Source organism: Oncorhynchus nerka, linkage group LG5, assembly GCF_034236695.1.
Source record: "Oncorhynchus nerka isolate Pitt River linkage group LG5, Oner_Uvic_2.0, whole genome shotgun sequence".
Taxonomy (NCBI): Eukaryota; Metazoa; Chordata; class Actinopteri; order Salmoniformes; family Salmonidae; genus Oncorhynchus; species Oncorhynchus nerka.
The window spans coordinates 37,358,036-37,385,162 of record NC_088400.1 but is presented as its reverse complement, the minus strand read 5'-3'; the positions used below and the strand labels follow the sequence as shown (position 1 = coordinate 37,385,162).

The 27,127-nt window shown below is 42.2% G+C and overlaps 3 protein-coding genes across 5 annotated transcripts; all 3 read right to left on the bottom strand.

Annotated features, from left to right (window-relative positions):
- Positions 1 to 1,637: 1,637 nt before the first annotated feature.
- On the bottom strand, positions 1,638 to 8,006 carry LOC115129439 (cofilin-2-like). The gene is made up of 4 exons (XM_029659779.2): positions 7,842 to 8,006; positions 3,772 to 4,082; positions 3,561 to 3,637; positions 1,638 to 1,865 (listed from the first exon to the last, which is right to left on the bottom strand). Exons 1-4 carry the CDS (start codon positions 7,989 to 7,991, stop codon positions 1,753 to 1,755), a joined length of 651 nt encoding a protein of 216 aa, XP_029515639.1. The 5' UTR covers positions 7,992 to 8,006; the 3' UTR covers positions 1,638 to 1,752.
- A 928-nt stretch (positions 8,007 to 8,934) lies between these two features.
- LOC115129438 (atlastin-3-like) lies at positions 8,935 to 21,321 on the bottom strand. Of its 2 annotated transcripts, none has more exons than XM_029659777.2 (14): positions 21,198 to 21,321; positions 15,194 to 15,403; positions 14,235 to 14,372; positions 13,969 to 14,073; positions 13,833 to 13,883; positions 12,493 to 12,549; positions 12,243 to 12,335; positions 11,974 to 12,112; positions 11,765 to 11,892; positions 11,624 to 11,680; positions 11,377 to 11,448; positions 11,067 to 11,258; positions 10,680 to 10,919; positions 8,935 to 10,458 (listed from the first exon to the last, which is right to left on the bottom strand). In XM_029659777.2, exons 2-14 carry the CDS (start codon positions 15,395 to 15,397, stop codon positions 10,399 to 10,401), a joined length of 1,536 nt encoding a protein of 511 aa, XP_029515637.1. In that variant the 5' UTR covers positions 15,398 to 15,403; positions 21,198 to 21,321; the 3' UTR covers positions 8,935 to 10,398. The 2 variants fall into 2 exon arrangements, with proteins under 2 accessions (XP_029515637.1, XP_029515638.1); XM_029659778.2 differs by having other exon boundaries at positions 14,235 to 14,369.
- A 2,139-nt stretch (positions 21,322 to 23,460) lies between these two features.
- Positions 23,461 to 26,987, bottom strand: LOC115129436 (forkhead box protein N2-like). Of its 2 annotated transcripts, none has more exons than XM_029659768.1 (5): positions 26,830 to 26,987; positions 25,549 to 26,227; positions 25,317 to 25,438; positions 25,050 to 25,105; positions 23,461 to 24,468 (listed from the first exon to the last, which is right to left on the bottom strand). In XM_029659768.1, the coding sequence occupies exons 2-5, from the start codon at positions 26,182 to 26,184 to the stop codon at positions 24,119 to 24,121; spliced, it is 1,164 nt and encodes a 387-aa protein (XP_029515628.1). In that variant the 5' UTR covers positions 26,185 to 26,227; positions 26,830 to 26,987; the 3' UTR covers positions 23,461 to 24,118. The 2 variants fall into 2 exon arrangements, with proteins under 2 accessions (XP_029515628.1, XP_029515629.1); XM_029659769.1 differs by having other exon boundaries at positions 23,461 to 24,423.
- Positions 26,988 to 27,127: the final 140 nt, after the last annotated feature.

Below are 27,127 nucleotides of genomic sequence, written 5' to 3'. Positions count from 1 at the left end.
TGTAAGGATCTGTTGAAAATGTCTTGGTTCTTCCATGGCCTGCATACTTACCAGACATGTCACCCATTGAGCATGTTTGAGGTGCTCAGGAGCAACGTGTATGATAGCATGTTCCAGTTCCTGCCAATATCCAGCAACTTCATATAGCCATTGTAGTGGGACAACATTTCACAGGGCACAATCACCAGCCTGATCAACATTATGCAGAAACATGTTGTGCGGCATGAGGCAAATGGTCACCAGATAGTGACTGGTTTTCTGATCCACACCCCTACCGTTAAGGTATCTGTGACCAACAGATGCATCTGTATTCCCGGTCAATTGAAATCCATAGAATAGGCCCTAATTTATATCAATTGACTGGTTTCCTTATATAAAACCTAAAAGCTTGATATTTTTTTCATCACTTTACAGCAGCATCAACAAAATGTTGCCATGAGCAGCACTGCAGATATTGAAATGAGCAGATGCAAGAACTCGCTCTCACACAGTACATGGGTTCAGTTCACACCGTGGTAGCCGCTTCCAGTAGCTTCCAAGTGGTGAGCCTCACGCTTCAACTTTACATTGTGTGGAAATTGACTCACTATGCAGCTTTTACTCTGTATCTTTGTCATATCACTTAGTCTACAATTAATTGGCTTATGTTTCAATATAATTTCTAACAGCAAAAATTCAATCAAGTGGAAAGTTATTGCACAGTATACAAAAAAAAAAAAAAGAGTTCCCCAGTTAAATATAAGAAACACCACAGCAGCCCCATGTAAGCAGGTTGCAGCACCAACCAACCGTTTAATAGATCAACAGTACTCCAGATTTATTACCCAGGCCACTGTGACACTCAATAGGAATCAAGCAAAAACAGCCACATTCATTTGAACAGGCTAAAATTATCATCAACAGTATTAGCTTGCCACTATTTAATCACTAGACAAAAAAAATGCAGTAAAAGGTTACTCATTTAGTGCCTTTTTATTAGAGACAAGGAGACCATACAAAACATCCACCAATTCAATACCAGTCCAAGTTCTGAACACAGGCTCTTCAAATAAATTGCCCCCATGTTACCGTCACATGACCCAATTCAGACTACTAACCCTACCAGATCCTGTTTGAGGAATGTGTTAAATTATTACATCAATGCCATGTTGTTTTTACTCAGAACTGGAAATAACTAATCACGTCAACATTTTTGGAATTTGCATGTAAAAAAATAAATAAAATTAAAGCAAATGTGTTCCCCTGGAATAGGTTGATGAATCTTGTGCAATCAAGAATAAATGGTTTTGTACTACACCTAGTCTCAGCTACACACACTTAGAAAACTTAACTATAAGTTAGGCAAAAAGGTAGAATAATATCTTGGAGGATTCAATAGTTGGAATTGTGGAGTTGTTGCCGGTCCCTTTCTCTGCGATCGTCATTCTAATGGAATCCAGAGAGAACAAAACCCTGTCCTCAAACATTTACATTGTGTATTTAGTCTTCATAATCCTTCAATTTTGTATATTTTTTTATTTATTTAATTTTATAGCTTTTTTCCCCTTTTTGTGTGTATTTTGTTCATTTTCATTGTGTTGTGTGAACTGGAATGAAAGCCTGCAGTTATGGAATTTGAAAACTGTCCCCCCACCCCACCCAACAGTCCCACAAATGATCCTGGTCCTGCGTCGCCCCTCCTCCCAACCATATTGGAATGAACAGCCAAACCCCTCAGATGTGTTTGGCTTCAGTTGAAGCCCGGGGCTAGATTTATATAGGGCTTCCTTCCAGGGTGACTACCGATGAGCCGCCGAGCTTGTCTGCAAGGGTGCGTCGATCCTTGATGTCTTCCAAACCGTTCACTTGCCACTCGTGTTTGATACCTAAAATAAAATCAGAGGGGAAATGTAGCATCACATTGGACACAGCATAGTTTTTGACAAAAATTTTATGAGTAAAGAAATCCCCCCCCTAAAGGGTTCAGATCATACAGTCAACACAATTTGGAACACCTTCCTAATATGAACTTGCACACACCATAGCTGACCAAAGTCATAAACATAGAAAAATGGAGTTGCCTGGTAATGTTATCAAACCATTTCCGACAATGATATCAGTAAGGGTACAGATTCCACATGTAGACCATTTGGGGGGGTATTACAGGGTATTGTGAAATATTAGAGTACGGCCATGACATGTTGATTCCCAGTTATTGTATTTCGATGTTGACGCCAAATAGAAAATTGGGTGCCCAATAGGATCAAAGCATAGTTTAAATTATTCAAGGGACATATCAGTGAAGACCACCTCTTCCAGGGCAATAGGAGACACCATATCTATCTCTATACTCAGCCAGAGCGCGACAGAATCATGTCTAAACCAATTTAGGATGGGATGAAATGTTGGTGCCTGGAAATACAATTTAAAGTTTGGTACGGATAGTTCTAAGTCTTTCCCTGTGCAACCGTGTTAATTTGATATTTTATCTGGCCTAGCTTACCTTGCCATATACATTGAGATTGCACTATGGATTTTATACAAATAGCCAAAAGGGGGAGAGATGGGACACATTGAACTATAGAAATTCAGCCATGGCAATATTAATTCTAACAATAGATATTTGAATTGTCAAAGCAACGGGGATATTGCTCCATTGGAGGTTGGACTGAATTGTTTGAGCTTTCTGTTAAAGTCTGACAATGGAAATACTCCCAAATATTGAAAATGGGAGACAATTGGGATTCCATAAATCATGGAGAACTCCATTGGGGTCGAGGCAGTAGGGCTTATTTGGTTAGATTAACTTTGTACTGCAACTTCAGATGACACCGAATTTGTCTATGATCTTCAAAGCTTTTGGGAGGGATTGAGATACATTGTCCAGATAGAGTAAGATATCGTCAGCGTATAGTGAGATGACATGATCCGTATAATTGCGAGATGTTGGTGTAATTTCGTTTGATTGACAAATTGCCTGGGCCAGGGGCTCCACAGACAAAAATAGCAGAGGTGAGATGGGATCGACCGTGCCTGCTACTTCTAGTTATTCTGAATGGAAACAGAGAAGGTATTGCCTGTTATTATGGCTAAGGGATAGGCATATAGTCTTGATCATATTGGAGCCAATTCCCATATGTACCAAAACTGACCAAAAATCTGACCAGGCTATCAAAACTGTTTCTGCGTTGAGAAAAATAACTGCCCAAGGAAGGAGCTTTGGTTTCTGATGAAGCATGCACGCAAAAGACGGCAGTTATCTGAGGATAAATGTTTAACAAACCTGCCTTGGTCGGGATGCACCAATTTGGTTAAGTGAGTTGACTACAATTTTAGAAAATAGTTTAAGATCAGTGTTTATCAAAGATAGAGGGTGATAGTGAGCACTGGGTGGCATCTTTACCTTTTTTAATAAAAGCAAAATCGCTGTATTTACATCCCTTCTAAATGAACCGCTGCATATAAAACCCCCCCCCCAAAAATGGATGCATTCCAATCACAAAGCTGGAAGCTTAAGCAAGGAGATGGCATTTAATTTGAAGAGAGCCCAGAGCCCAATAGGTCTCCTATCTGCGCCTCACCTGTGAACTTCTTCTTGATGGCATCTTTTGAGCTGGCGTAGATCATCTTGCTCTTCAGGGGAGCACCATCTGGGGCCCTGTCGGGGTGGGGGAAATGGTTTAACTTGTATCCCGAGTGTAGAAGCCAAGTGATTTTAACATTCAACAAGTGACACCATACTAGAAAATGTAGAGTGATGCGCCCCCCCCAGTCGAGCAAAGCTTCCCTTACCAGAAGATGAAGACCAGGTCCTCTTTCTTAGTCTCCTTGGTCTCATAGGTGGCGTCATAGAGGGCGTAACGGCAGTCATCTGGGGGTAGCATCTTGACGAAGTGCAGGTAGGGGTCCTGGACGGTGACACCCACATCTCCTGTCAGGATCTCCTGACCCTCCTCCAGGATGATGTGCTTCTTGTCCTCACTAAGGCAGAACAGCACCGCCTTCTTCCTCTTCTTCTTCTCATCCTCGTTTGCCTGCAACTTGCGCACTTTCATCTCGTTGAAGACTGTGATAACGTCATCTGTCACTGTCACCCCGGAAGCCTGCGCAGAGACAGAGATTACGATCATATGCTTCCGAGGGATGAGGGACAAAAAATAAAATAAAAAAAACAGTGGTCTACAGCAACCCAGGCTTCATGAACTATTCAATCAGTACCGACTGATTACAAAACTAAAACTCCTGATCCAGTTCTAAGAAGGAGGTGTCTTATTTATGCAGCAATGGAGGTTATCCAGTCCTAATGACCAGCACAGAAGTGTGACAGGACAGAAAACACATAAGAAATTGGAAGGGGGCCTGAGACTTGCCATACTGCAGGAATTGACCCTTCAAGGAAAGCTGATAAAGGCAATCGAGATGGAGGTAGCAGCACAATGACTTGCAGTGATGAACGAATGGCCATTAGTCCAATGGGTGGGGGACACCATGAGCAAGACGGCAATCCTGTTTCTATGACCGCTACCCACATGATCATTCAAGATAATGGGGACTTTGCGAGTCACCATCCATAGCATTGGCCATAACAGCATGATGTACAGCGTGACTCAGGAGTGGCATTTAGAAAAAGCAGAGGGCTTTTTGAACCTTTCCCCACACCAAAATTCCTGATGAGTAATAGGTGTGTATTGGTAGTTCGCCACTGCCTGATAAGGGCCAGTAACAGGTGTGGCTTTGAAGCATCTCAAACGGGGGGTTCCCCCTCCTAGAAAACTAAAAGTTTACAGCACGCAAGATAACCATGCCAGGTAAGAAACTGCTGTAAAGTAACCATGCGAGTGAATACTGGGAAAGGAATCAAGCCTTAGAATGTATGGGTCGGTCTCAGACAATGAATCCTCTGTGGGAAAATAACATAATAACAGGCCACATCCCTGAGTCACAGCAGCCCGATAAACCTTGCCGGTCTTCTGATTTCCATTAGGACATTTTACCCAACAGGAATTACAACCCATGTAGGAACCGGGCAGAGGATGTGACCAACTGTCAAAAGGCTTGCTGTACCATCCCGCCCCGTCTGGCAGGTTTTGGCCAATCCTGTCACCCCACCTTCTGCTAAATCACGTAGACTAGGTATTCCTTTCCTCAAGTAAAGCCAGATCCATACAGCCAGAGTAAGCCTTCATTAAAAATGGCACTCCTGGTCTGAGAGTTGCTTCATATCGTCCAGAGCCCTGCCACTGTGTAGTGACCCAGTTTGAAGGAATGTGTGTGTGAAGGGTGTGGGCATGTTTTCTCTGGATGTGTGGATGGCAAGGGCCTGTATGAGAGAAACAACATTGGGCTCAGGATGTAATCATCTAGTGATGAGCCCAGAGAGTTTGGACACGTTTGGATTAGTGACGTCCGAACAGGAGGGAATTGACTGCCAAAGAATTAAAAAGTGTTGCCAGGGCATTCATTTACTCTAGGAAGAACAGGGGCCTCATACAGAGGGTGAAGAGGCCAGTGTTTGCAAACAGCAGCCAATCGCCATTCATCTTCACTAAATCCTGCCATCTTCCAAAAACAATGAGAACTCCTGTTACCATTCAGAGCTCTTCAGACAATGCATGTTTCTTCACACCGCAGCAAGTCACGACACAGACTAGAGCGGTGACTGGGGATGCCCGTTTGAGAAGACCAATACCATGAGCCAGTGAAGATTATACCCTTTTAGTTCCTCCATGCAGAAAACATTCTCTGAGCAACAGAGATCCCTTTCTTCCTACCATAAAATACCCAGAAATCTCACCAAATGGTTCAAGTAACGGCGCAGGATAAAAGACAGAGGTAGCTCTGGAGACTAATCTTCACTTCTGCTGCACTTCCACCTAACCCACACCAGTCTGTCTCCAGTGTTGATGTTAATGAAGCGCTAGTGCAATTGTGTTCACATCAGGTGTGACACTAAAGACGTGTGGCGAACAGAATCAACAACCTCTGCTTTGCGAGAAGGTGTTTAATTCATAGTAAGACTTATGAAAATGCCAGCTGAAAAGTATCAGTTGCCCGACATTGGGCCCCAAGTCAGAACAAGATTCTGTTGCAAAAAATCTCAATACGTTCTTATTCCAATTCACTTAAAATGAAATGAAAACAAAATACTTCACCAAGTAGCTGTAATGAACAAATATTTTAGTTTGTTATTCCCTGCAGCTGTCCAATCGGTCCAACTGCACCCATAGGGCACTGAAGACTACTGTGGCTGGGCCTTTTCATGACTGAACCAGCACTTCCCTCAGCCAAGCCCTTGCACCCAGCAGGAATCAGATGCCCATCGTGTTCAACATTAACCATTCATTCATTCATTATATACAATACAACCAACACATTGATGTCATGTTGTAATACATTATTCATATGATCAAGAATGGTACATGATAAAGGCCTCACAAATGAATAGCTAGTGGGAAAATAGGATAGCTCTAATCAGTCGAGTAAATGGAATGTAAATCGAGATCCCCCCCCCCAAAAAAAAGAAAACATAATTTGAATTTTTATAACCTTTCAATTGAATCTAATGTGTAAGGCAATGACAATAGAAACTGGAATGCGCACTTCCGTCCAAGCACGATATTGATAATTCGGCAAACGTTCAGGGTTAAGCCAACCTAGCTGTTTTACACGAACATTTACGACGAATTGTTTGAGTAGTACGCTACAGTAGCTATATTTGGTCGTTCACAAGCATCTCGTGCGTTTCTTTCTGACGCACCACTTGTCAAAACTTAATGCGTAGAAACCAGGAAGGACGTCGTGCGCAACACTTGCCAGCGACAAAAAGGCCCACATGCAAAACCTTTAGCTATTGATAGGGGTGTCACCGTTGTGAAAAATTGCTCGCGGAACCTTGGTCTGATTTTGTTATACCATCACTAAATTAAACTACTCTGGGCACACATTTAATGGATAGTTGGCTACTGGTACAAAAATGCTCTTTGCACCAAAAACCAGGGTGGGGCCATGAATGCAGTGGTCGCACATGTGCACTATATACAGGCAAAACGATGTCTTAAATACCAGGCAAACTCGATTATTTTCACGCTGCAAATTTAGCTAACGTTAAGTGCTATAATTCAAGCTAACGTTAGTCAATTGGCATGGCACCTGCGCACGATAGTTAAAAATCATGGGGCTCATGCGGACCAAGACAAAGGATGTGTAAATCAAATTACCTAGCTTCCTAAATGGCTAACGTAGCTACGGTATGCGCATGCACAGAAAATGCACACCGTTAGCCATGCTAACTTAGCTGTTAACACCGGCGAATACAAAGCCAGATACAGTTACTTAGCCAGCTGGTAAATTCGCGGGGAGGAATAGCACCGGGCAGTACTAACTAGCTAACTTGATAGCATATACATATGCCGATGGAATAGGCTGCTACTTGCAACTCGAAGTGTTAGACTAGGCATTAGGCCTTACTTAGTGAAGCATTGGGAGGAAGGAAATGGCGCCAGTTGTTTTGGGTCGTTTTCTTTCTACACTAGGCGATTAAAACGGCAAGAGGAGACGAGTATACACCTGGATAAAAACAAACTTTCGAGGAAAGGCTAGTCACCTGAATGATTTAAAGCATTTTAACAATTTAATACCATCCAAGATTTAACATCCAGCTAGCAAACGTTCCTGAACACCGCAGGATTGAAGTCACTCACAGCTGACCCGACTGGGACAATCTGATACTGTAGAGTTCATCTCAAAATTAACTCGCTGTTCATGAGCTAAAATACATTGCTTTAAGACGAGACACACTCCAATGACAATATATTTTTAAATTATATGCCACAGAGCTAGCTAGTTGTTAAATGGAAACGTACCATAGCTGTCTCTGAATTGTCGGCGTCTGGATAGAAATTGAATGAGCTGTGATGCAGCGTCTGTAATGTCTCGCACACACTTGATACACCACGTGGACGCGCTAAACTGCGCGTGCTTGATGATGGGGTGGGGAGCGCGAGCATCTCCATGAAAAAATGGTCATGAGATTTAACGTAGAGCATGGTGGGAATAGAAGTTCTAAACCCTTCTGTATTATAACGTTTCATGTTTGTCAAAATAAAACATAACATTTGGTTACTTTTATGCCCGAGCTAAAGCACTGACATCATCAGAAAAAAACTTTGGGAAAACATGCTCCCTGCAACACAGAGATTATGTGTGAATAATATAGTACTACGGACACCTATGCTATTCAGACACGAGAATAATATTTCATAGTGTAGAATCCATAATAGCAAAGTATTCGGCCTCGCCCCCTGTATAAGGTTTGTTGAACTCACTTCCAAATATGGAAGCGAATGGTGGCGACAGCAGTGCACGCGCCTCGGTTCAACAAGGCGGCCCGCGACGCCGATCTCCATATAAGGAAACAAGGACATGATTTTCGCTATAGCACATTTCACTACGCATTATACGCACTGTTAGTGGGAGCAGCATTGTGCAGTACAGAAAGGAGAATGACAGCAAGGAGGGGAAAGTAGGAGGAACCAGGTCAAAATAAAACGAGGGAACTGTTCTGACGCTGGAATATGAATGGATGACGAGGCAACTAAGCAGTGTACAGCCCTAAAACCTGTCCGAAATTATGAATAATTTAAATAATCCTGCTTGATACCAACTAACAGTAATAGGTGATTGATTCATCATCATTACCATTTCAAGACTGACCACCAAACGCATTTTTCCTATTCCAGTTATGTGAAGACTAGCATGATTAACGGTATTTTTTTTAATAGAAAGTATAAAGATCGCAATCTATTGCTATCGTTAATGTTGTCCTTCCCTTTATCCATTCAATATTGACACCCTCTCTCCACAAAAGACCAGAATCAATTTTTTAAAAAACAACATTTTTGGCATGACAAAGTTAAATCGGTATATGTGATTAACCAATCAAGAACTCAACCAAGCTTACACAGGTCTTATGCATTTTATTTGGCTTAAGCATGACTTTATCTTAAAAAATTAAAACATTTCAGTAACCAAGGCCCAACAAAATACCATTGCAAAAGATTAAAACAAAAAAAGAAATTAATTTAAAAAAAACATGAATTTCATGCATCTACTGTAATATATTTTTTATTTGTGGAATGAGTTCAAATGTAATTGTACAGAGAGGAGGGCGAGTGCAATAGTAATTGCGGAAAAATCCCTCCAATAGTAGCCTCCTCAACAATGGAATGGAACATAGATATGGAATGTGCAAAAGGAATGTCAGAGCCAATGGAACTTCTAGAACTATGTTGATTTATCTGGATTCTGAGGAAGAGGTCTCTTGCCTTTTATTGTACCCCTATGTTTATAAGTAGTTCTTTGGCTGACAGGTCACTGAACCGCCTCACAATACCCATCACCTGCTTACACACAAAACAGTTAAGAAAACAGTTCCCAGAAATTCAAAATGATCACAATCTCCTTTCAAGCAATCCTCTGTATTGAAAAATCTTACATATAACATCTTTGGAGCATTTATTTCTCAAGTAAGTGCAACTAACATCTCTTAACCAACCTTCCAAGTTCAGAACCGTACGACATTTTGGTCAAGTTACAAGCAGTGAAGCAGTCTAAAAATGAAAAGATAACAGTGGAATGCATCAGCACTTGCACTGCCTCTAAAGTGGGCTTGTGTTTTAGAGTCACCAATCGTGGTATCAAGAAAGAAGAGAAAGCAGTACAAGGAATCTCTGACATGGATAAAGGGGATGCAAATAAGGTGCATAATGCAAAACTGGGAATGGGAAGATATGTGCACAAGGCCACAGAGCGGTATAAAGAGACCAGCATTAAGTCAAAAAGATCTGGCTACATGTATAACTGGTATACCCCATTACAGCACAGCATAGCATAGGTATATTGCATCAGGAGGATACACTGCTTAAGTCTAACATGACTTAAAACCACCCTGGCCAGCCTCCTATCACTAAGCATTGGTCACAAAGGATACGTAGATTATGATGCATTCAAATCCATGGCATGTCCAATAATACAATACTTGGGTCTAGTGTTTCTACATAAACGTCACTGGGTTGTCTATATAAATGAGGGGAAGTGTGTGAGAATGGCAGTGTCAGTCAATGTTAAAAACAGGTCCAGGGGAATAAACAACCCCATGGGTCTGAGAATGCACCTTGCCCCAGATACTCTGTAAGACTGTAGTCTAATCTTTATGTAGATAGACACTGATATAACCTTTGTATGTAGAGTAAAATTGTGCGATTGAAAAGATGCTGGTTAATGTGCATCATGTTGACCTCCCACTGCCATTATAATCATATGTTGGTTCCATTGGGTAGCATGGTAAGGCTTTAGTGCTGGGATGTGTGCTTGTGTTGTGTGCATGTTGTATTGCATTAAGATAAATAGGGTCAAGGCCATCTAGCTGGATTTCCTCATCTCAGCCAACGCTGGCCTCGACTTGTTCAATACCACAGTGGCCTGAAAGAAAAAGGACATGATTAAATTGCATTAAATAAAAACTGTAAACAGGGGGACTTGAACTACTTCTAAGGGGGAAAATGGTGATTCTTACAAAAGTTTACAAACAATAACTATGCTTAGTTTTTTTACAGTCCAACTGCAAACTCTGTACACCAAATGTGATCGGCCCCACACACACACACACACACACACAATTCAGAAGATAGAGATGTGTTCACCTGCTGCAGTATGACATCTGCTGTCTGGTCGATGGCTCCCCCCAGCCCCCGGTATTTTCCCGAATAGCGTATGAAGCTCCAGGTGAGCATGGCGACCATGGCCAGGCCCAAGACACAGTCACATATCAAAGCAATTGTAGCCAGGCCGATGAAGAGCAACAGCCCTGACAGCACGTACAGGAAGCACACAAGGACAAAAAGCACTGCGGGCGTCCGGAAAGCACTGAAGACATTCTTTGACTTTCAAAGAGAAATAAAAGAAAATCCTATTCATTATAATGTTGATCTGTTGATTTAAATAATTCTACCTTGAATTTATCATCAGTGAATTTAAAATGGAAAATACAATGTTTTTACTGACAAAAATGTATCTGGTGTGACTCTTACCTCATTGTGCTTGCTGAAAGACTGCCACAGTTCTACCAGCTCGGCTTCAAGCTGGTCTCGGTAGCGGTCGCAGAACTCCTGCCCTCCCATCTTCTTGGTGGAGGAGAAGACATGGAGGGACTCCTGGAGGAAGAAGTGGTGCTTCTCCTCCAGAGAGGCAGGAGCCACATAGGGAAGGTCTCCCCCACAAACCTTCAGGACAAAAGCGGGAGAGAGGAAAAGAGAATGCAAGGTGAGATCTTATGAGTGTTAAGAGGAATTGTTCTATCAGAAAAAAAAAACACTTTCTTTGTCAACATTAGAAACCCACCTTCTCCATGTTCTTGTAATACTGGTCTTTGGCTCCTGCCACGGCTGCCAAGTTGTTGGCCTCTGCTGTGGCCTTGTGAGAGAGGCATTTAGTGGCAGTGGACTAGTGACATTCAAGAACACCTCAAGACTTATGAACATCCTCAATATTAGCATTATATTCCTCTGTTGAGCAATACAGTGGAATATTACTTTACTCTCAAAGTGGAAAACCTAAGTGGTTAATGTAAATGTTAATGGGTGTGTACCTGCAGCATAGACTTCGGGTGTGGCAAGTCTTCACCTTGGTAGATCTTGATGTATGCCTGTAATCACAAACATTACACTGTCAAACATGACATAATGATACAAACCTGGCAAGAACCTCAGAGGGCTGAACGCAGTCTCACCTTGAAGAACTCCAGCAGGCCCCTGCAGGTGACTTTGTTGCCGTTGATCTCTTTCTCAGCCAGGCAGTTAGGGTGCAGCAGTGTGGCGATGAGGTTGCGAAGCTCCTTTTTAAACTCGGGAGCCACATCTGAGACACAGGGTTGAATCAGATCAAGTTAATTGGTTATCATTAGATGGATTAACAAGATGAACAAGGGGGCAGCCATACCACTAAGCTGGCCTTTGAAAGCGGGGCTGGTGGCCACCTTCAACCCAGGATGTGGTAGCAGGAAACAGTTGATGGAGGTGAAGCAGGAATGAATGTGTTCCCTCACTGTCTGTAGTTCCTCATGCTGGGTCTCCTTCACCTGCACAACATCACACATACTGGTTACATCACCAATGCATAACTGAACCTGGTTGAATTTACTATTGTATCTTACACAGTGCAAAGCAACAAAAAGCACTTAAATTTGTACCCTGAAAAGGGACTAGTACCTGTAGACGTTTATCCAGGAACTCTCTGCCTCCGTTGAGCCCATATTTATACTCATAGGGAAAGCTCCAATCCCTGATTAGGAACATCAGAGACTGTGGGAAAAAGGGAGAATAGAAAGAGACCACGGTATGGTAAAAACAAGGCACTTTAAGTTAGAAAACATTATACCATAAAAAGTGCCTGCGAGTAAGGTCAAAATGCACTTCAAGATAATTGGTCTAGATCCTAAATGACTTTTGGTTCACATGCCTGAAAGGGCTTCAGATAGATTTCATCCATGGCGAGGCGACCATACTCTGTGAATAGCTGGAGGAAGACAGAACACACAGGGTGTAATTAATTATGCACAAGAAAAAAAAAATGTATATATAAAAATGGCTAAATTAACTTGAGGTACTGCAATTGCTATTAGAAACAGATACTGTAAATAATGTGGCCTTCATGAAGGGCTCTAAAGTGCGACCATTTTGGTCGGTATTTTGCTGTGCGACCTGACATTTTATTTTGGGAGCACCAGTACGACCATGAAAAAAATCTAAATCACCCATTTAATAATTGTTGAAATGATATATTATTTTACTACAGTGAAGTAAAAAAAAAAAAAAAGCAGTGATTTGTACTTCTTGCAACTTTCTGAAGTGAGAATGCCTGTGCCTACACTTTGTGTAGCCAGTTAGTGATGTCGAAACAGTCGTTTCTAAATGCTTTCCCATAAAACTTTATAAATTAAATGTTAACTGCAAAGTAGGCTTATCTGGCAAAATGATACGATATCGTGATGATTTGTATCAGTTAGGTGGTCTTTTGGTATACAAACTCTGCTTTTGCAGATGTACAGAAACACTAGTCTCTTGAGGTGAACAATTGAAATTAAAAAGGGCAACTATACCCTCCAAACACCAAAAGTGTTATCCTGATGTGATTTAAGCATTGTTGTGGACATTTACCTGCCAACGTGGCTGGTGGACCAAAACGATTGTTTTTAGACCCTGTTCATAAACCATGTCACAGGCATTTGTTTACACCTGGTTTAGTCATGTTAACTAATTAGCTAGCTAGCTAACAATATGGTTACTTTACCAGTACATCTTGTTCAGTCATGTTACCTCATTAACTAGCAAACAACCGGGTTACTTTACCAGTACATCTAAAGATTTGGGGGCACAGAAAGGAAAAAGGATAGCTTCTTTATAAGATCCAGCTGTGGAACATGTTGCTAGCCTGGCCAACACCAGACCACGCAGCAAGATGTCGGCGACAGATAGGGCAGCTCTGCTTCGAGCTCCTAAATACTCACAATTATTTCGCTACACCTGCAATAGCATCTGCTAAACATGTGTATGTGACAAATATAATTTGATAACAAGGCACACACTGTTGGTCTGGATTCCCTGTTGTCCAATGTTAAAAGTAGTTTTAGCGCCCAGTGTGTGGGTTTCAGCGAGAGAGACAAAGAACCAACCACTGTAAAAGTAGTCCCCTTCATAATCAACGCATCATGCCAACAACATCAAAGCGCCTCCACAGACTGGAGTCAGCCAGAGTGTCGCTTTAGCCAGGCACACATGCTGCTGCTGAGGAAGACTGACCTGCAACTGCTGCAGATCATCTTCCTGAATGTTCTGTGAGAGGTTGTAGATCTGGAAGAGAGACACAAACAATCACAACCATATTACAAACATTGACATCAATTATAACAAATAACATGAGTGCACAGCAGATCACCTGTATTGAGCTGGTCATGGTGCTGAGGGCAAAGATTGTGGCACAATCCTTCACGGTTGACTGGTTATCAAATGCACCCTGGGTGTCCATCAGTAATACTGCCACCTTAGAGGGCAGAAATCAATCCAACCATCAATCAATCAAATACATAACACCAACATAAACATTACACTTTGCACACTTTTCAGTTCCAGTGCCCAAACAACTTTCTAGCACAATGGCAGAATCATTCCTAAGCGCATTGTTTAGAATGATGGAGTCAGTACCTCTGTTCCATCACTCTTCTCCACCAGGAAGACCTCACTCCACAGCTGGATGCCGGTGGTCTCTGGCTCTGAGCCCCCCCTCCATTTGAACCCAGTCAGGGGCTCATCGTCCTGGCCCAGCCATTCCTCACCATGCTTCTGGAGGAACAGACGCCACTACACATTACTGACTGGTCTGACTTGGCAGCAGCCCTGGGAATAAGTCTGACATCATGAAACAATTCAGGTCACAAGGAGAGATACAGGTAACTGTAAATAAAGGAAACACCAACATAAAGTGTCTTAAAAGAGCATTGGGCCACAACGAGCCAGAACTGATTCAATGCAGCTTGACATAGATTCTACAAGTGTCTGGAACTCGATTGGAGGGACAATGCAACACTAATCTTCCACAAGACAATTCCATAATTTGGTGTTTTGTTGGTGGTGGAAAACCCGGTCTCAGGTGCCGCTCCAGAATCTCCCATAAGTGTTCAATTGGGTTGAGATCTGGTGACCGAGACGGCCTAGGGAATATGGTTTACATCGTTTTCATGCTCATCAAACCATTTAATGAACACTCGTGCCCTGTGTATGGGGGCATTGTCAGCCTATGGGAACATAGCCATGGTAGCCAAAATAATGGCCTGCAAAGCCTTTTTAGACATTACCCGAAGCATGATGGGATATTAATTGCTTAATTAACTCAGGAACCACACCTGTGTGGAAGCACCTGCTTTCAATATACTTTGTATTCCTCATTTACTCCAGTGTTTCCTTTATTTTGGCATTAACTGTATGTCTGCAGGAATATAGAGCCATCAGATAGTAACAGACAGTCTAACAGGCATGGAGGGTACACGGAGCACAGGTATAACACACATCTCACATACATACAGTTACCTGGATGTATGAAATATTGAACTTTGAATGAAGCTTAGGACCATGGGTGTGTATGTTCTAATTTCAGAAACACTGACCTTCCTGTACATGTAGCGGAGCATGAAGTCCAGAATGAAGCTCTTGCCTTTCCGGAAGGCCCCAGCCACTGAGAGCACCACCACATGTTTGTCCCGGACCTCCGGTGCCAGCAGAACCCGTCCCAGAGCCTCTGTGTCCAAGGCAAAGGAGTGATCCTCCTTGCAAACTGTCACAATCTGGACCGGGCCTGGCTCACTCCCCATCGTTCCCTGTGGGTGAAGAGACACACAAGATGTTTTTTTTTTTAAATTTGACCCCCTTTTCATGGTATCCAATTATTTTTCGTGGTATCCAATTGTTAGCAGTTACTATCTTGTCTCATCGCTACAACTCCCGTACAGGCTTGGGAGAGACGAAGGTCGAAAGCCATGTCCTCCGAAACACAACCCAACCAAGCTGCACTGCTTCTTAACACAGCGCGCATCCAACCCGGAAGCCAGCCGCACCAATGTGTCGGAGGAAACATTGTGCACCTGGCGACCTGGTTAGCGTGCACTGCGCCTGGCCCGCGATGAGACAAGGATATCCCTACCGGACAAACCCTCCCTAACCCGGACGACGCTAAGCCAATTGTGCGTCGCCCCATGGACCTCCCGGTCGCGGCCGGCTGCGACAGAGCCTGGGCTCAAACACAGAGTCTCTGGTGGCACAGCTAGCACTGCGATGCAGTGCCCTAGACCACTGCGCCACCCGGAAGGCCGACACACAAGATTTTGACATTAATAATGGTGCAAATCTGAGGCGTGAAATGTTTCATGTTAGAGTAGGTTAGATTTAGGCCGGCCTCACATCAAGCTATTATCAAAACTGATAATACTGTGGCGACTTCCTTCCCATTACATTGCCTGCCTACCCATACTCCTTGCTCCGACTAAACGCTATGCCTACAGACTAGAGGTCGACCGATTAATCGGAATGGCTGATTAATTAGGGCCAATTTCAAGTTCATAACAATCTGAAATCGGTATGTTTGGGCGCAGATTTGCCTTTATTTAATCTTTATTTAACTAGGCAAGTCAGTTAAGAACACATTCTTATTTTCAATGACGGCCTAGAAACGGTGGGTTAACTGCCTCGTTCAGGGGCAGAAAGACAGATTTTCACCTGTCAGCTCAGGGGATCCAATCTTGCAACCTTACAGTTAACTAGTCCAACGCAATAATGACCTGCCTCTCTCGTTGCACTCCACAAGGAGCCTGTTATGCAAATGCAGTAAGCCAAGGTAAGTTGCTTGCTAGCATTAAACTTAACTTATAAAAAACAATCAATCACAATCAATCATAATCACTAGTTAACTACACATGGTTGATGATATTACTAGATATTATCTAGCGTGTCCTGTGTTGCATATAATCTGACTGAGCATACAAGCATACAACTATCTAAGTATCTGAATGAGCGGTGGTAGGCAGAAGCAGGCGCGTAAACATTCATTCAAACAGCACTTTCGTGCGTTTTGCCAGCAGCTCTTTGTTGTGCGTCAAGCATTGCGCTGTTTATGACTTCAAACCTATCAACTCCCGAGATGAGGCTGGTGTGACCGAAGTGAAATGGCTGGCTACTTAGCGTGCGCTAATCGCGTTTCAAACTTCACTCGCTCTGAGCCTTGGAGTGGATGTTCCCCTTGCTCTGCATGGGTAACGCTGCTTCGATGCGGTGGCTGTTGTCGTTGTGTTGCTGGTTCGAGCGAGGAGAGGGACGGAGGTTATACTGTTACACTGGCAATATTAAAGTGCCTATAAGAACATCCAATAGTCAAAGGTTAATGAAATACAAATGGTGTAGAGGGAAATAGTCCTATAATAACTACAACCTAAAACTTCTTACCTGGGAATATTGAAGACTCATTTTAAAAGGAACCACCAGCTTTCATATGTTCTCATGTTCTGAGCAAGGAACTGAAACGTTAGCATATATTGCACTTTTACGTTCTTCTTCAACTGTTTTTGCATTATTTAAACCAAATTAAACATGTTTCATTATCTAGGCTAAATTGATTTTATTGATGTATTATATTAAGTTAAAATAAGTGTTAATTCAGTATTGTTGTAATTGTCATTATTACAAATACATTTAAAAAAATGATAATAATTTAAATCGGCCGATAAATCGGCATCGGCTTTTTTTGGGGGCCCTCCAATAATCGGTATCGGCATTGAAAAAAATCATAATCGGTCGACCTCTACTACAGACATTTGTTTCTTCCCAGGAATGAGTGAAGGGATTCGATTAAACTGGTCCGGGCGCCCAGGTATGTGTGTTTTGCACCAGGTTGAAGTTAATTGCATTAGTTTTGGAACTGGGCTACCTCCCGGGCGTGAGCCAGGTGCCCTGTTCAAAGCCCACAGCGAAGTCGGCTCAAAACGAAAGTGACATAATTAAGCACGTGGAGTAAGAAGTAGGATTCTGTGTTTCACATGCGAAAGCGATTGAAAATTCAAACATATTTTATGGAAAAGAGATGTATGTTTCTGGACCATGCTGCCTTGTTGACAACATGACTGAGCGGTGGAGATTGCTGCTCCTCCCTCATCGCTTTTGCCCGTTCCCGCACGGACCATAGACTGATGCCCCTCGGCTCAGCATATTCGAATCTGCCAATTCTTGATCCGAGTACATCACCGACCCTTCACAGAACGCAAACACATTTTCGGGGCTGTCTGATGGGTCCAGAAACCGATGGGCTTGTCATTGGCTTTGATACACTGGTTAGAGACGATCCAATCACTGATGACTTTCCCACAACACCCCTCACCATAAACAACTTCAATGACGGCAGTCTCAGACTAAAGTATGTAGCAAACGACAGAGCATCTGAAGAATTGAGTGTGTCGTCAGGCTACCCATTACATAATCCCTGTATAAACAATTCAAGCTCAAACTGAGGCCTATAAAAAGCACAGTAACGTTGAAATGTTTTGTTTTTTCTGAGGAGAACCCAGTGCCCAGTGAGAAATGATTCATAGTTTATACACAGATAAGCTTTCATGATTAGACAATGTTGGGCTCTGTGCAGGACTGTGTCTAAGGTAATGTGTGATGCATCAACCCAGCTGCCGGCTAGTGCATGCTCCACATCCCTGCAGATTCCTTTAACCCTCTCAATGAGGCTCTTTGTTGCATTGCTAGTAGTCGCCCATGCCCACGGCAAGATGGGAACCATTATTGTATAACTAAGATGGCGTAGCAGTCAGACGTCTTTGTCGTGTCCCCATGTATATTTATTTTATATATTTTTTCCTTTGCATATCTTAAAAAATATATTTTTCTAAACCTCAACTTCAAAATAATCTCCTGCAACTCGCCTCACCCAATGTGGTGTGGATCTGCTTTTTTCTAAAGTATTTTTCTTTACTTCTGAATCGGAATCTCCAACTACTAGCTAGTAGTCAGCTAACCACTGCTAGCGGTCATCAGCTAAACTTTAGCTCGGAAAACTCTCGCCAGTTTGCACAACGCGATTCAAACCAGAGCATACCGGACCTATTTTCTCTCCATATCCCCGGATTCCCACCGCAAGCTCTGAACCTTTTCACATGGATCATCGCAGCTAGCTAGCTGCAATCCAAGTGTCTACTCCTGGCTAATGTCTCTGTCCCGAAGCAAGCACCAACTAGCCTAGAGCTAGCCCATGGTAGGCCCATCTCCCAGCTAGCTGAAGAGGTCCATCAGCCACTCTTGGGCTACAATACCTATACCTGGACACCTTTTACTGCCGGTACGAAGCCCCGCCGATCCTCCACAACTGGACTACAGACTTAATCTGCCCGAGGGGGTTATTCAACTGGCCCCTCCGTTGCGACATCCCCTGAATGTCGATCTGCTAGCCGTGGCCCGCTAGCTGTCTAGAGCATATCGGACTGTTAGCGGAATTTATTGGGCCACAAAACCGATTTTGTCAATCCATCACAACTGACGAGGAGGCTCCGCATGAGGAGGCTATAACAGACTTCCTCCGTCGCAACATCCCTCTTAGGCCCTTCTGCTAGCTTGCTAGTGTCTCCAGCCAGTCTCACTACTCACCGGACCCCTAAGATCACTCGACTACGCATGCCTCTCTCTAATATAAAAAACAATCAATCATAATCACTAGTTAACTAGGGTAGCCTAGTGGTTAGAGCATTGGACTAGTAACCGAAAGGTTGCAAGTTCAAATCCCCGAGCTGACAAGGTACAAATCTGTCGTTCTGCCCCTGAACAGGCAGTTAACCCACTGTTCCTAGGCCGTCATTGAAAATAAGAATTTGTTCTTAAATTACTAGCCTAGTTAAATAAAGGTTAAAAAAAATGACACATGGTTGATGATATTACTAGGTATTCTCTAGCGTGTCCTGTGTTGCATATAATCTGACTGAGCATACAAGTACCTAAGTATCTGACTGAGCGATGGTAGGCACCAGCAGGCTCGTAAGCATTCACTCAAACAGCACTTTTGTGCGTTTTGCCAGCAGCTCTTTGCTGTGCTTCAAGCATTGCGCTGTTTATGACTTCAAGCCCATCAACTCCCGAGATTAGGCTGGTGTAACCGATGTGAAATGGCTAGCTAGTTAGCGGGGTGCGCACTATTGGCGTTTCAAACGTCACTCGCTCTGAGACTTGGAGTAGTTATTCCCCTTGCTCTGCATGGGTAACGCTGCTTCGTGGGTGGCTGTTGTCGATGTGTTCCTGGTTCGAGCCCAGTTAGGGGCGAGGAGAGGGACGGAAGCTATACTGTTACACTGGAAATACTAAAGTGCCTATAAGAACATCCAATAGTCAAAGGTATATGAAATATAAATGGTATAGAGAGAAATAGTCGTAATAATTCCTATAAAAACTTCTTACCTGGGAATATTGAAGACTCAAGTTAAAAGGAACCACCAGCTTTTATATGTTCTCATGTTCTGAGCAAGGAACTTAAACGTTAGCTTTCTTACATGGCACGTATTGCACTTTTACTTTCGTCTCCAACACTTTGTTTTTGCATTATGTAAACCAAATTGAACATGTTTCATTATTTATTTGAGGCTAAATTTATTTGATTGATGTATTATATTAAGTTAAAATAAGTGTTCATTCAGTAGTTTTAATTGTCATTATTACAACAAAAATTACAAAAAAAATACATGGGCCGATTAATCGGTATCGGCTTTTCTTGGTCCTCCAATAATCTGTGTTGAAAAATCATAATCGGTCGACCTCTACACTGTATATAGACTTTTTTTTCCTACTGTATGTTTTATTCCATGTGTAACTCTGTGTTGTTGTATGTGTTGAACCTCTTTGCTTCATCTTGGCCAGGTCGCAGTTGTAAATGAGAACTTGTTCTCAACTAGCCTACCTGGTTAAATAAAGGTGAAATAAAAAGTTAAAATTACCTAAAGGGGGAAAAGTCAACCAGGCCAATATCACCTAACATTAAACCTACTCTAGCTAGAGACTATATCAATCGTACACCTTGCTATACATGTTCAAATCAGAATAAAATTACTGTCCTCAAAACACCATTTAAAAGTGTTACAGGCAACATAGCCAACAGCAATGACAGGTGCTCTGAAGATGTGGTGCCAAAAAGCAAATTAAGTGACATGCCATGATTTTCTCTACCATGAGTCAGACAGGCAGAGTCAGACTAAGTAACATAAGGAATGCATGACTGAAAACAGGTTTTCAACTGTGTAACTAGTTAACGTTACCTAGAAATAAAAGGCCCAGCAACAGAATTCACCATTTTTACAGACAACCGTGTAGCCCTATCATACCATAGAAAGTTGGAGCATTAGTTATAATTATAATAGCAATATGTTTTCTATCTAGTACACAGGGCACACTACAATATTTCAGATAGCTGTTAGTATAAAGAAATGTAATGTACCGCACGCTGAACTTAACTAGCTAACGTTACAGTACGCTTGTTAGCTAGCCAAGCTTTCTAAGCTTACAGAAATGAATTTCTAACCATTTTAAACGACGGTTTACTGTTCACCAAATAGTCGTAAATTATTAGATAAAGCACTGTTTTACCTTTGGTATCCCGAATGAGGAATTCACAGGCACAAGCAATGAGTCAGAAAATTAACAATACTGCTGTCATGAAAACTTTTTCAAACTACGAATTCATTCACTTCCGCGTCCGCAGTCGAATTGACCTGTAGGGCTTGTGGGTTTGTCAATGCCATGAAGTAATAGAACTACATTTACAAAGATCCTTCAGGCGGTCATGCTTACCCTTGTGCTGATGGCTAAGGTAGATTTTAATGGAGTGCTAGTAATGCGGAATCTACAGTATGTGCTAAACGCATTTATGTCCATAACGGATATGAATGGGTTTAGCACATTATAATTTCATTTTGTACACTTGCTCTCTAAACTTACTGACAGACAAATCAAAATATACACTACCGGTCAAAAGTTTTAGAACACCTATTCATTCCAGGGTTTTTCTTAATTTTTTTCTATTTTCTACATTGTAGAATAATAGTTAAGACATCAAATCTATGAAATAACACATATGGAATCATGTAGTAACCAAAAAAAAGTGCAAAACAAATAAAAATTTTTTTATATTTGACTCTTCAAATAGCCCCTCTTTGCCTTGATGACAGCTTTGCACACTCTTGTCATTCTCTCAACCAGCTTCATGAGGTAGTCACCTGGAATGCATTTCAATTAACAGGTGTGCCTTGTTAAAAGTTCATTTGTGGGATTTCTTTCCTTCTTAATATGTTTGAGCCAATCAGTTGTGTTGTGACAAGGTAGATGTGGTATACAGAAGATAGCCCTGTTTGGTAAAAGACCAAGTCCATATTATGACAAGAAAAGCTCAAATAAGCAAAGATAAACGACAGTCCATCATTACTTTAAGACATGAAGGTCAGTCAATACAGAAAATGTCAAGAACTTTGAAAGTTTCTTCAAGTGCAGTCAAAAAAACCATCAAGCGCTATGATGAAACTAGCTCTCATGAGGACCGCCACAGGAATGGAAGACCCAGAGTTACCAGCCTCAGAAATTGCAGCCCAAATAAATGCTTCACAGAGTTCAAGTAACAGACACATCTCAACATCAACTGTTCATAGGAGACTGTGTGAATCAGGCCTTCATGGTTGAATTGCTGCAAAGAAACCACTACTGAAGGACACCAATAAGAAGACTTGCTTGGGCCAAGGAACACGAGCAATGGACATTTGACTGGTGGAAATTTGTCCTTTCGTCTGGAGTCCAAATTGGAGATTTTTGGTTCCAACCTCTGTGTCTTTGTGAAATGCGGTGTGGGTAAAAGGATGATCTCCACATGTGTATTTCCTACCGTAAAGCATGGAGGAGGAGGTATTATGGTGTGGGGGTGCTTTGCTGGTGACACTGTCTGTGATTTATTTATGACTCAAGGCACACTTAACCAGCATGGCTACCACAGCATTCTGCAGCAATACGCCATCCCATCTGATTTCTGTTGAGTGGGACTATCATTTGTTTTTCATTGGGGAAATGACCCAACACACCTCCAGGCAGTGTAAGGGTTATTTAACCAAGGAGAGTGATGGAGTGCTGCATCAGATGACCTGGCCTCCACAATCCCCCAACCTCAAACAAATTGAGATGGTTTGGAATGAGTTGGACCGCAGAGTGAAGGAAAAGCAGCCAACAAGTGCTCAGCATATGTGGGAATTCCTTCAAGACTGTTGGAAAAACATTCCAGGTGGAGCTGGTTGAGAGAATGCCAAGTGTGCAAAGCTATCATCAATGCAAAGGATAGCTGATTGAAGAATCTCAAATATAAAATAGATTTTGATTTGTTCAAAAAAAATGGGTTACTACATGATTCCATATGTGTTATTTCATAGTTTTGTTGTTTTCACTATTAGTCTACAATGTAGAAAATAGTAAAAATAAAGAAAAACCCTGGAATGAGTAGGTGTTCTAAAACTTTTGACCGGTAGTGTAAATATATATATATATATTTTTTTTACAAAGGGCAAAACATTTTCTACAATGTGAATTGTTATTGTAGTATAGTCAGTCTTTGGAGCTAATGGGGATCCTAAAAAAAATACTTAATACACCTCCATAATCTACAGATGACCTGGATTATTGATTTTATCAAGTACATTTTGTGTTTTGACATAATCCCTAGATGGGTACCCAAATACAAATGTTAATACTTTGTTATAGCCAGTCAATTCCCCCCACTAGATGGCGTCTGCCCATTGAATCCTGTCATTGTCTGAGTATTTGAAAAAGGTTTACATGATAAAATGGTTTGGGACACATATAAAATTACCAGTCCTATATTTTAAAAGAGTTTTGTGCTTTATTGTTAAGTTGAGAAGTGAAAAATAGATGGATTGAGAAGTCTAAGGTTTCTTTATAAACAAATAAATCAGACAGCCTATAAAATATATTCTCCGCAAGAACACGTGTTTAATAAATGCTGCCCCTGGTAAAGAGATTATAAAATCTAAAACATTAAAAAAATATGTTAATCATGAACAGACAAAGATTCAGGAGGATTGAACATAACTTTCTTTGTCCCCTGAATCTGAGAGTGGATTAACTGGCAGTATATTTCTCATGTTATCATTCATTGGAAGTATTCCATCAAAATACAGAGGTCTTGATTCTTCGTATCATCATATCGGTACAGCATCAATCTTTTTTCTCCCTCATTTGTACCAAAAGCATATGCCAAGATTTGGTTTATGTCAATTAATGTGGTGAGTGGCTTAATGTGTTTCAGTGCATCAGGTAGGGTGGCTTGGATTTGCAATCATAGTAGCTATATCACTTCATGACAGCAAATCAAATCTCAGGCAGTGTCAACACACAGCAGCGAATTGTCAATTTCTATCACTCAGGTTGCGCATAATCTCCTTGCATCACAGTGTAGGCCAGTCTATTGGTCAATTTGTTTAGACCCCACTGCATGTCATTATCTGTAGATCAGTCTAATGTCCACCCCCTGCCAGGTCCAGAAGTGACCCAGCAGCCTCTTGGGCCTCAGCATCCAGCTGCAGGATCTCTACAGTCTCCAGATCTAGTTCCGTGTCCCCGGGCAGGACCAGATACTGGTACTGATGATACTGGTAGTAATGGAACTCTATGTAGCCGCTGTCTGACAGGGGGTCTTTCTCCATCTCCTCACCAACCTCTTCCTCATATTCCACTGCCTCCATATTGACAAGCTCCTCATGGTCAGGGGTCAGAGGGCAAGGTGGATTTGAGGAGAGAGGTGGGTTGTCTGAGGTCAAGGCTGGGGGAGAGGGGGAGGAGAGGAGAAGGGTTTGAAAAAGGGAATCTGTGTGACAAGAGACCATCATTTGTTTTTGTACTGTACATTGAAAAATGTGGCATGTCAACATCCATTATAGGTATCAGCATACATTGTTGATGTGCAATGTGCAAATGTTTTATAATAGTGTCCTATACAGTAGAGTAGAGCAATTTATGTAAAAGCTTTAAAAGAGATCGAAAAGCCATGCATTACAGTGCATACCATCCCTCTCTGAGTGGAATGTAGGGAGTTACTGCACTAAAAGAGAGAGTGACAAATGGCGGAGCCATCGTGTAGCTGTGGCTATAGGTTGTCAAGGTAATAGAAGGTTGTTGCCAAGACAACAGCACACAAACCCACCAACCATGCAACATGCAGAGTAAAGAGGTAGAAAAAAAATTCAGCAGGTGAATTAAGGTGTAAAAGATAGATCAGTTGTTCCTCAATTAAACTATGACTAAACATTACGAGGGAACCGACATCTTCAAAAATACATTTGTGAGAGGCACTACAATACTGTCTGGGGCTTTATAGTTTGCCCACAAACTTTAGTGTGGGTATCAAGATCTAGGAGGCTGACATGCTTAGTGATAGCCTGGGCTAACCTGAGATCGCCACAGTGTCACACACCATAGATACTCCATAATCAGCTCCCTCCAACCTGCACAGGACAGAGTGGGAAAACAAATACAGTTAGTTGGACTACTGGTAAGGTTGACTGGGCTGTGATAAGCCTGCTATTGTAAGACAAATCATTAACCCACATGCGTTAAACAACAAGAATTTGGGCAAAAATATGTGGTAGTCACAGATGGATTTGTGAGATTTGGCACTGTGAACTAAACTGCAGTTAACTGTTTGTTCATACTCACAATGCAGGGTTGTTTAGTAAGTTGCTGTTAGTGCTATGGTAATACTGGGTCTTCCTAAGCACCTCCAGAAGAGCGGATCGATATTCTGGACACACGCACCACAGTGAGCCCTTCCCCACAGACTGAAAAAACACATCATATGCAATCTTCGATATCACAAAACACCATTATTTCAAACAAACAGCGAAACTTAATGCAATTGGCACATTGAAGACAAGTGAACACATCTCACCTGGTTCTTGTCCCTGTGAATCCGACAGAAGCTCTTACTCAGAGACAGGTTGTGCCGAACAGAATTTCTCCACCCCCCAGGTGCTGCTCTGTAGTAGGGGAAGCTGTTCAATATCCAGTCATAGATACCCTTCACTGGGAGCCTCTTGTCTGGCGAGTATTCTATCGCCATGAAGATTAGACTGCTGAAGGAGTAAGGGGGCTTGGATGGGGAGGAAAGGTGGTGTTGGGTAGGTATGGGATCCTGGGGCTCCAGCTGGGGCAGTGGTGTTGTTTTGGGCAAGGGCTGCAGGGGAAGCAAATTGCCTCTTTGATGTAACCAGTTGAGGCAGGTCAAGTCATCTTGGTCAGATGTGGTTGGAGAGTTGAGGCAGTGTAAGTTTTGTCCGTCAAGGAACTGAGGGGGGGACAGGGAGTCTAAAAGAGGGGAGAGAGATTCAGTCTTGAGGTGAATGGAAACTGGGGCTGTGGGGGAAAGCCAAGTAGGGCATGGTGGAATCGACAGAGGAGACAGAGGGAGTGAAACATGGACAGTGGAAGAAGTCTGCAGAAGAGAGGAGAAAGGCGGGGACTGGTAGAGAGTGGTGGGATAAAGAGATGTAGGAAGGGGTGGCAGTGTGTGAGTGTCACTCTCCATCTCTCTCCCAGCAGACTTCTTAAACACTCATTCAATAGATGATCTGTTGGGCAAAGCAGAGCAGTCAAACATTTCAAAGGCATAGCGAAACATGTAGCTCAAGTTAACAGCAATGTAGTTCCACAATTTGAAAAACGTAAGTAAACCCAATTTATAACAGCGTTGGTAGACCAGATCAGGTGGTCTTACTGAATTAATTAGTGGCTAAATGTTGTGAGTCAGTCTACTCTCTGCCTTGCACCAGGGTCATTCAGTTGGTAAGAATATAAAAACATTACATCAAGTTAAAGATTAAGAAAAGTCTGAACAAAGTCCTCCCCCTTTTTCTTCTGGTTTTGCATGAATGATTTCGCTAGCTATACTAGCAGATTCAAACAGCTACAGCAGCAAAAAGGCATTGCACAGGTGGATACATAAAATCTTCCTGAATAGAAAACGACTTATTTATAAAGGGTAAATAAAGCAGACTGCTCATGAAGCCACATGGTGCTCAACAATGCTTCTCAATGTGCTCATTCTTCGGAAAATGGCGGTAGAAGATAAAGTTACATTTAGCACAATCAGTCAAGCAGTCTTTTGTTAAACTCCCCCTCAGGTGCTGACAAACACTTAAAACAGAGTATAAAAAAACAATGCATTGCTTACCAATAAAGCAACGTATTAGTTCAGGGTATATCGGTAAGTCTCGAATTATGCAAAATATATTATTCAAAAGTTAAAAATATTGTCTGATATCCATACGAAGAATCGAATTCCTGCCCGTCTGCCTTCTATCCGTTCCAGTGTTCCCTTGGAAACCAAAAGGACGCTTTGCAGGTTGCGCGTCACTTGCGCGTTCCCGCCTTAAAGATACAGTTCAGTATTTATTTTCCCAACAAATGGAGAGGACAAACCACTTTCCAGATATGACTGTCACAGCATTCCCAAATTCAAGGTCAAAGAT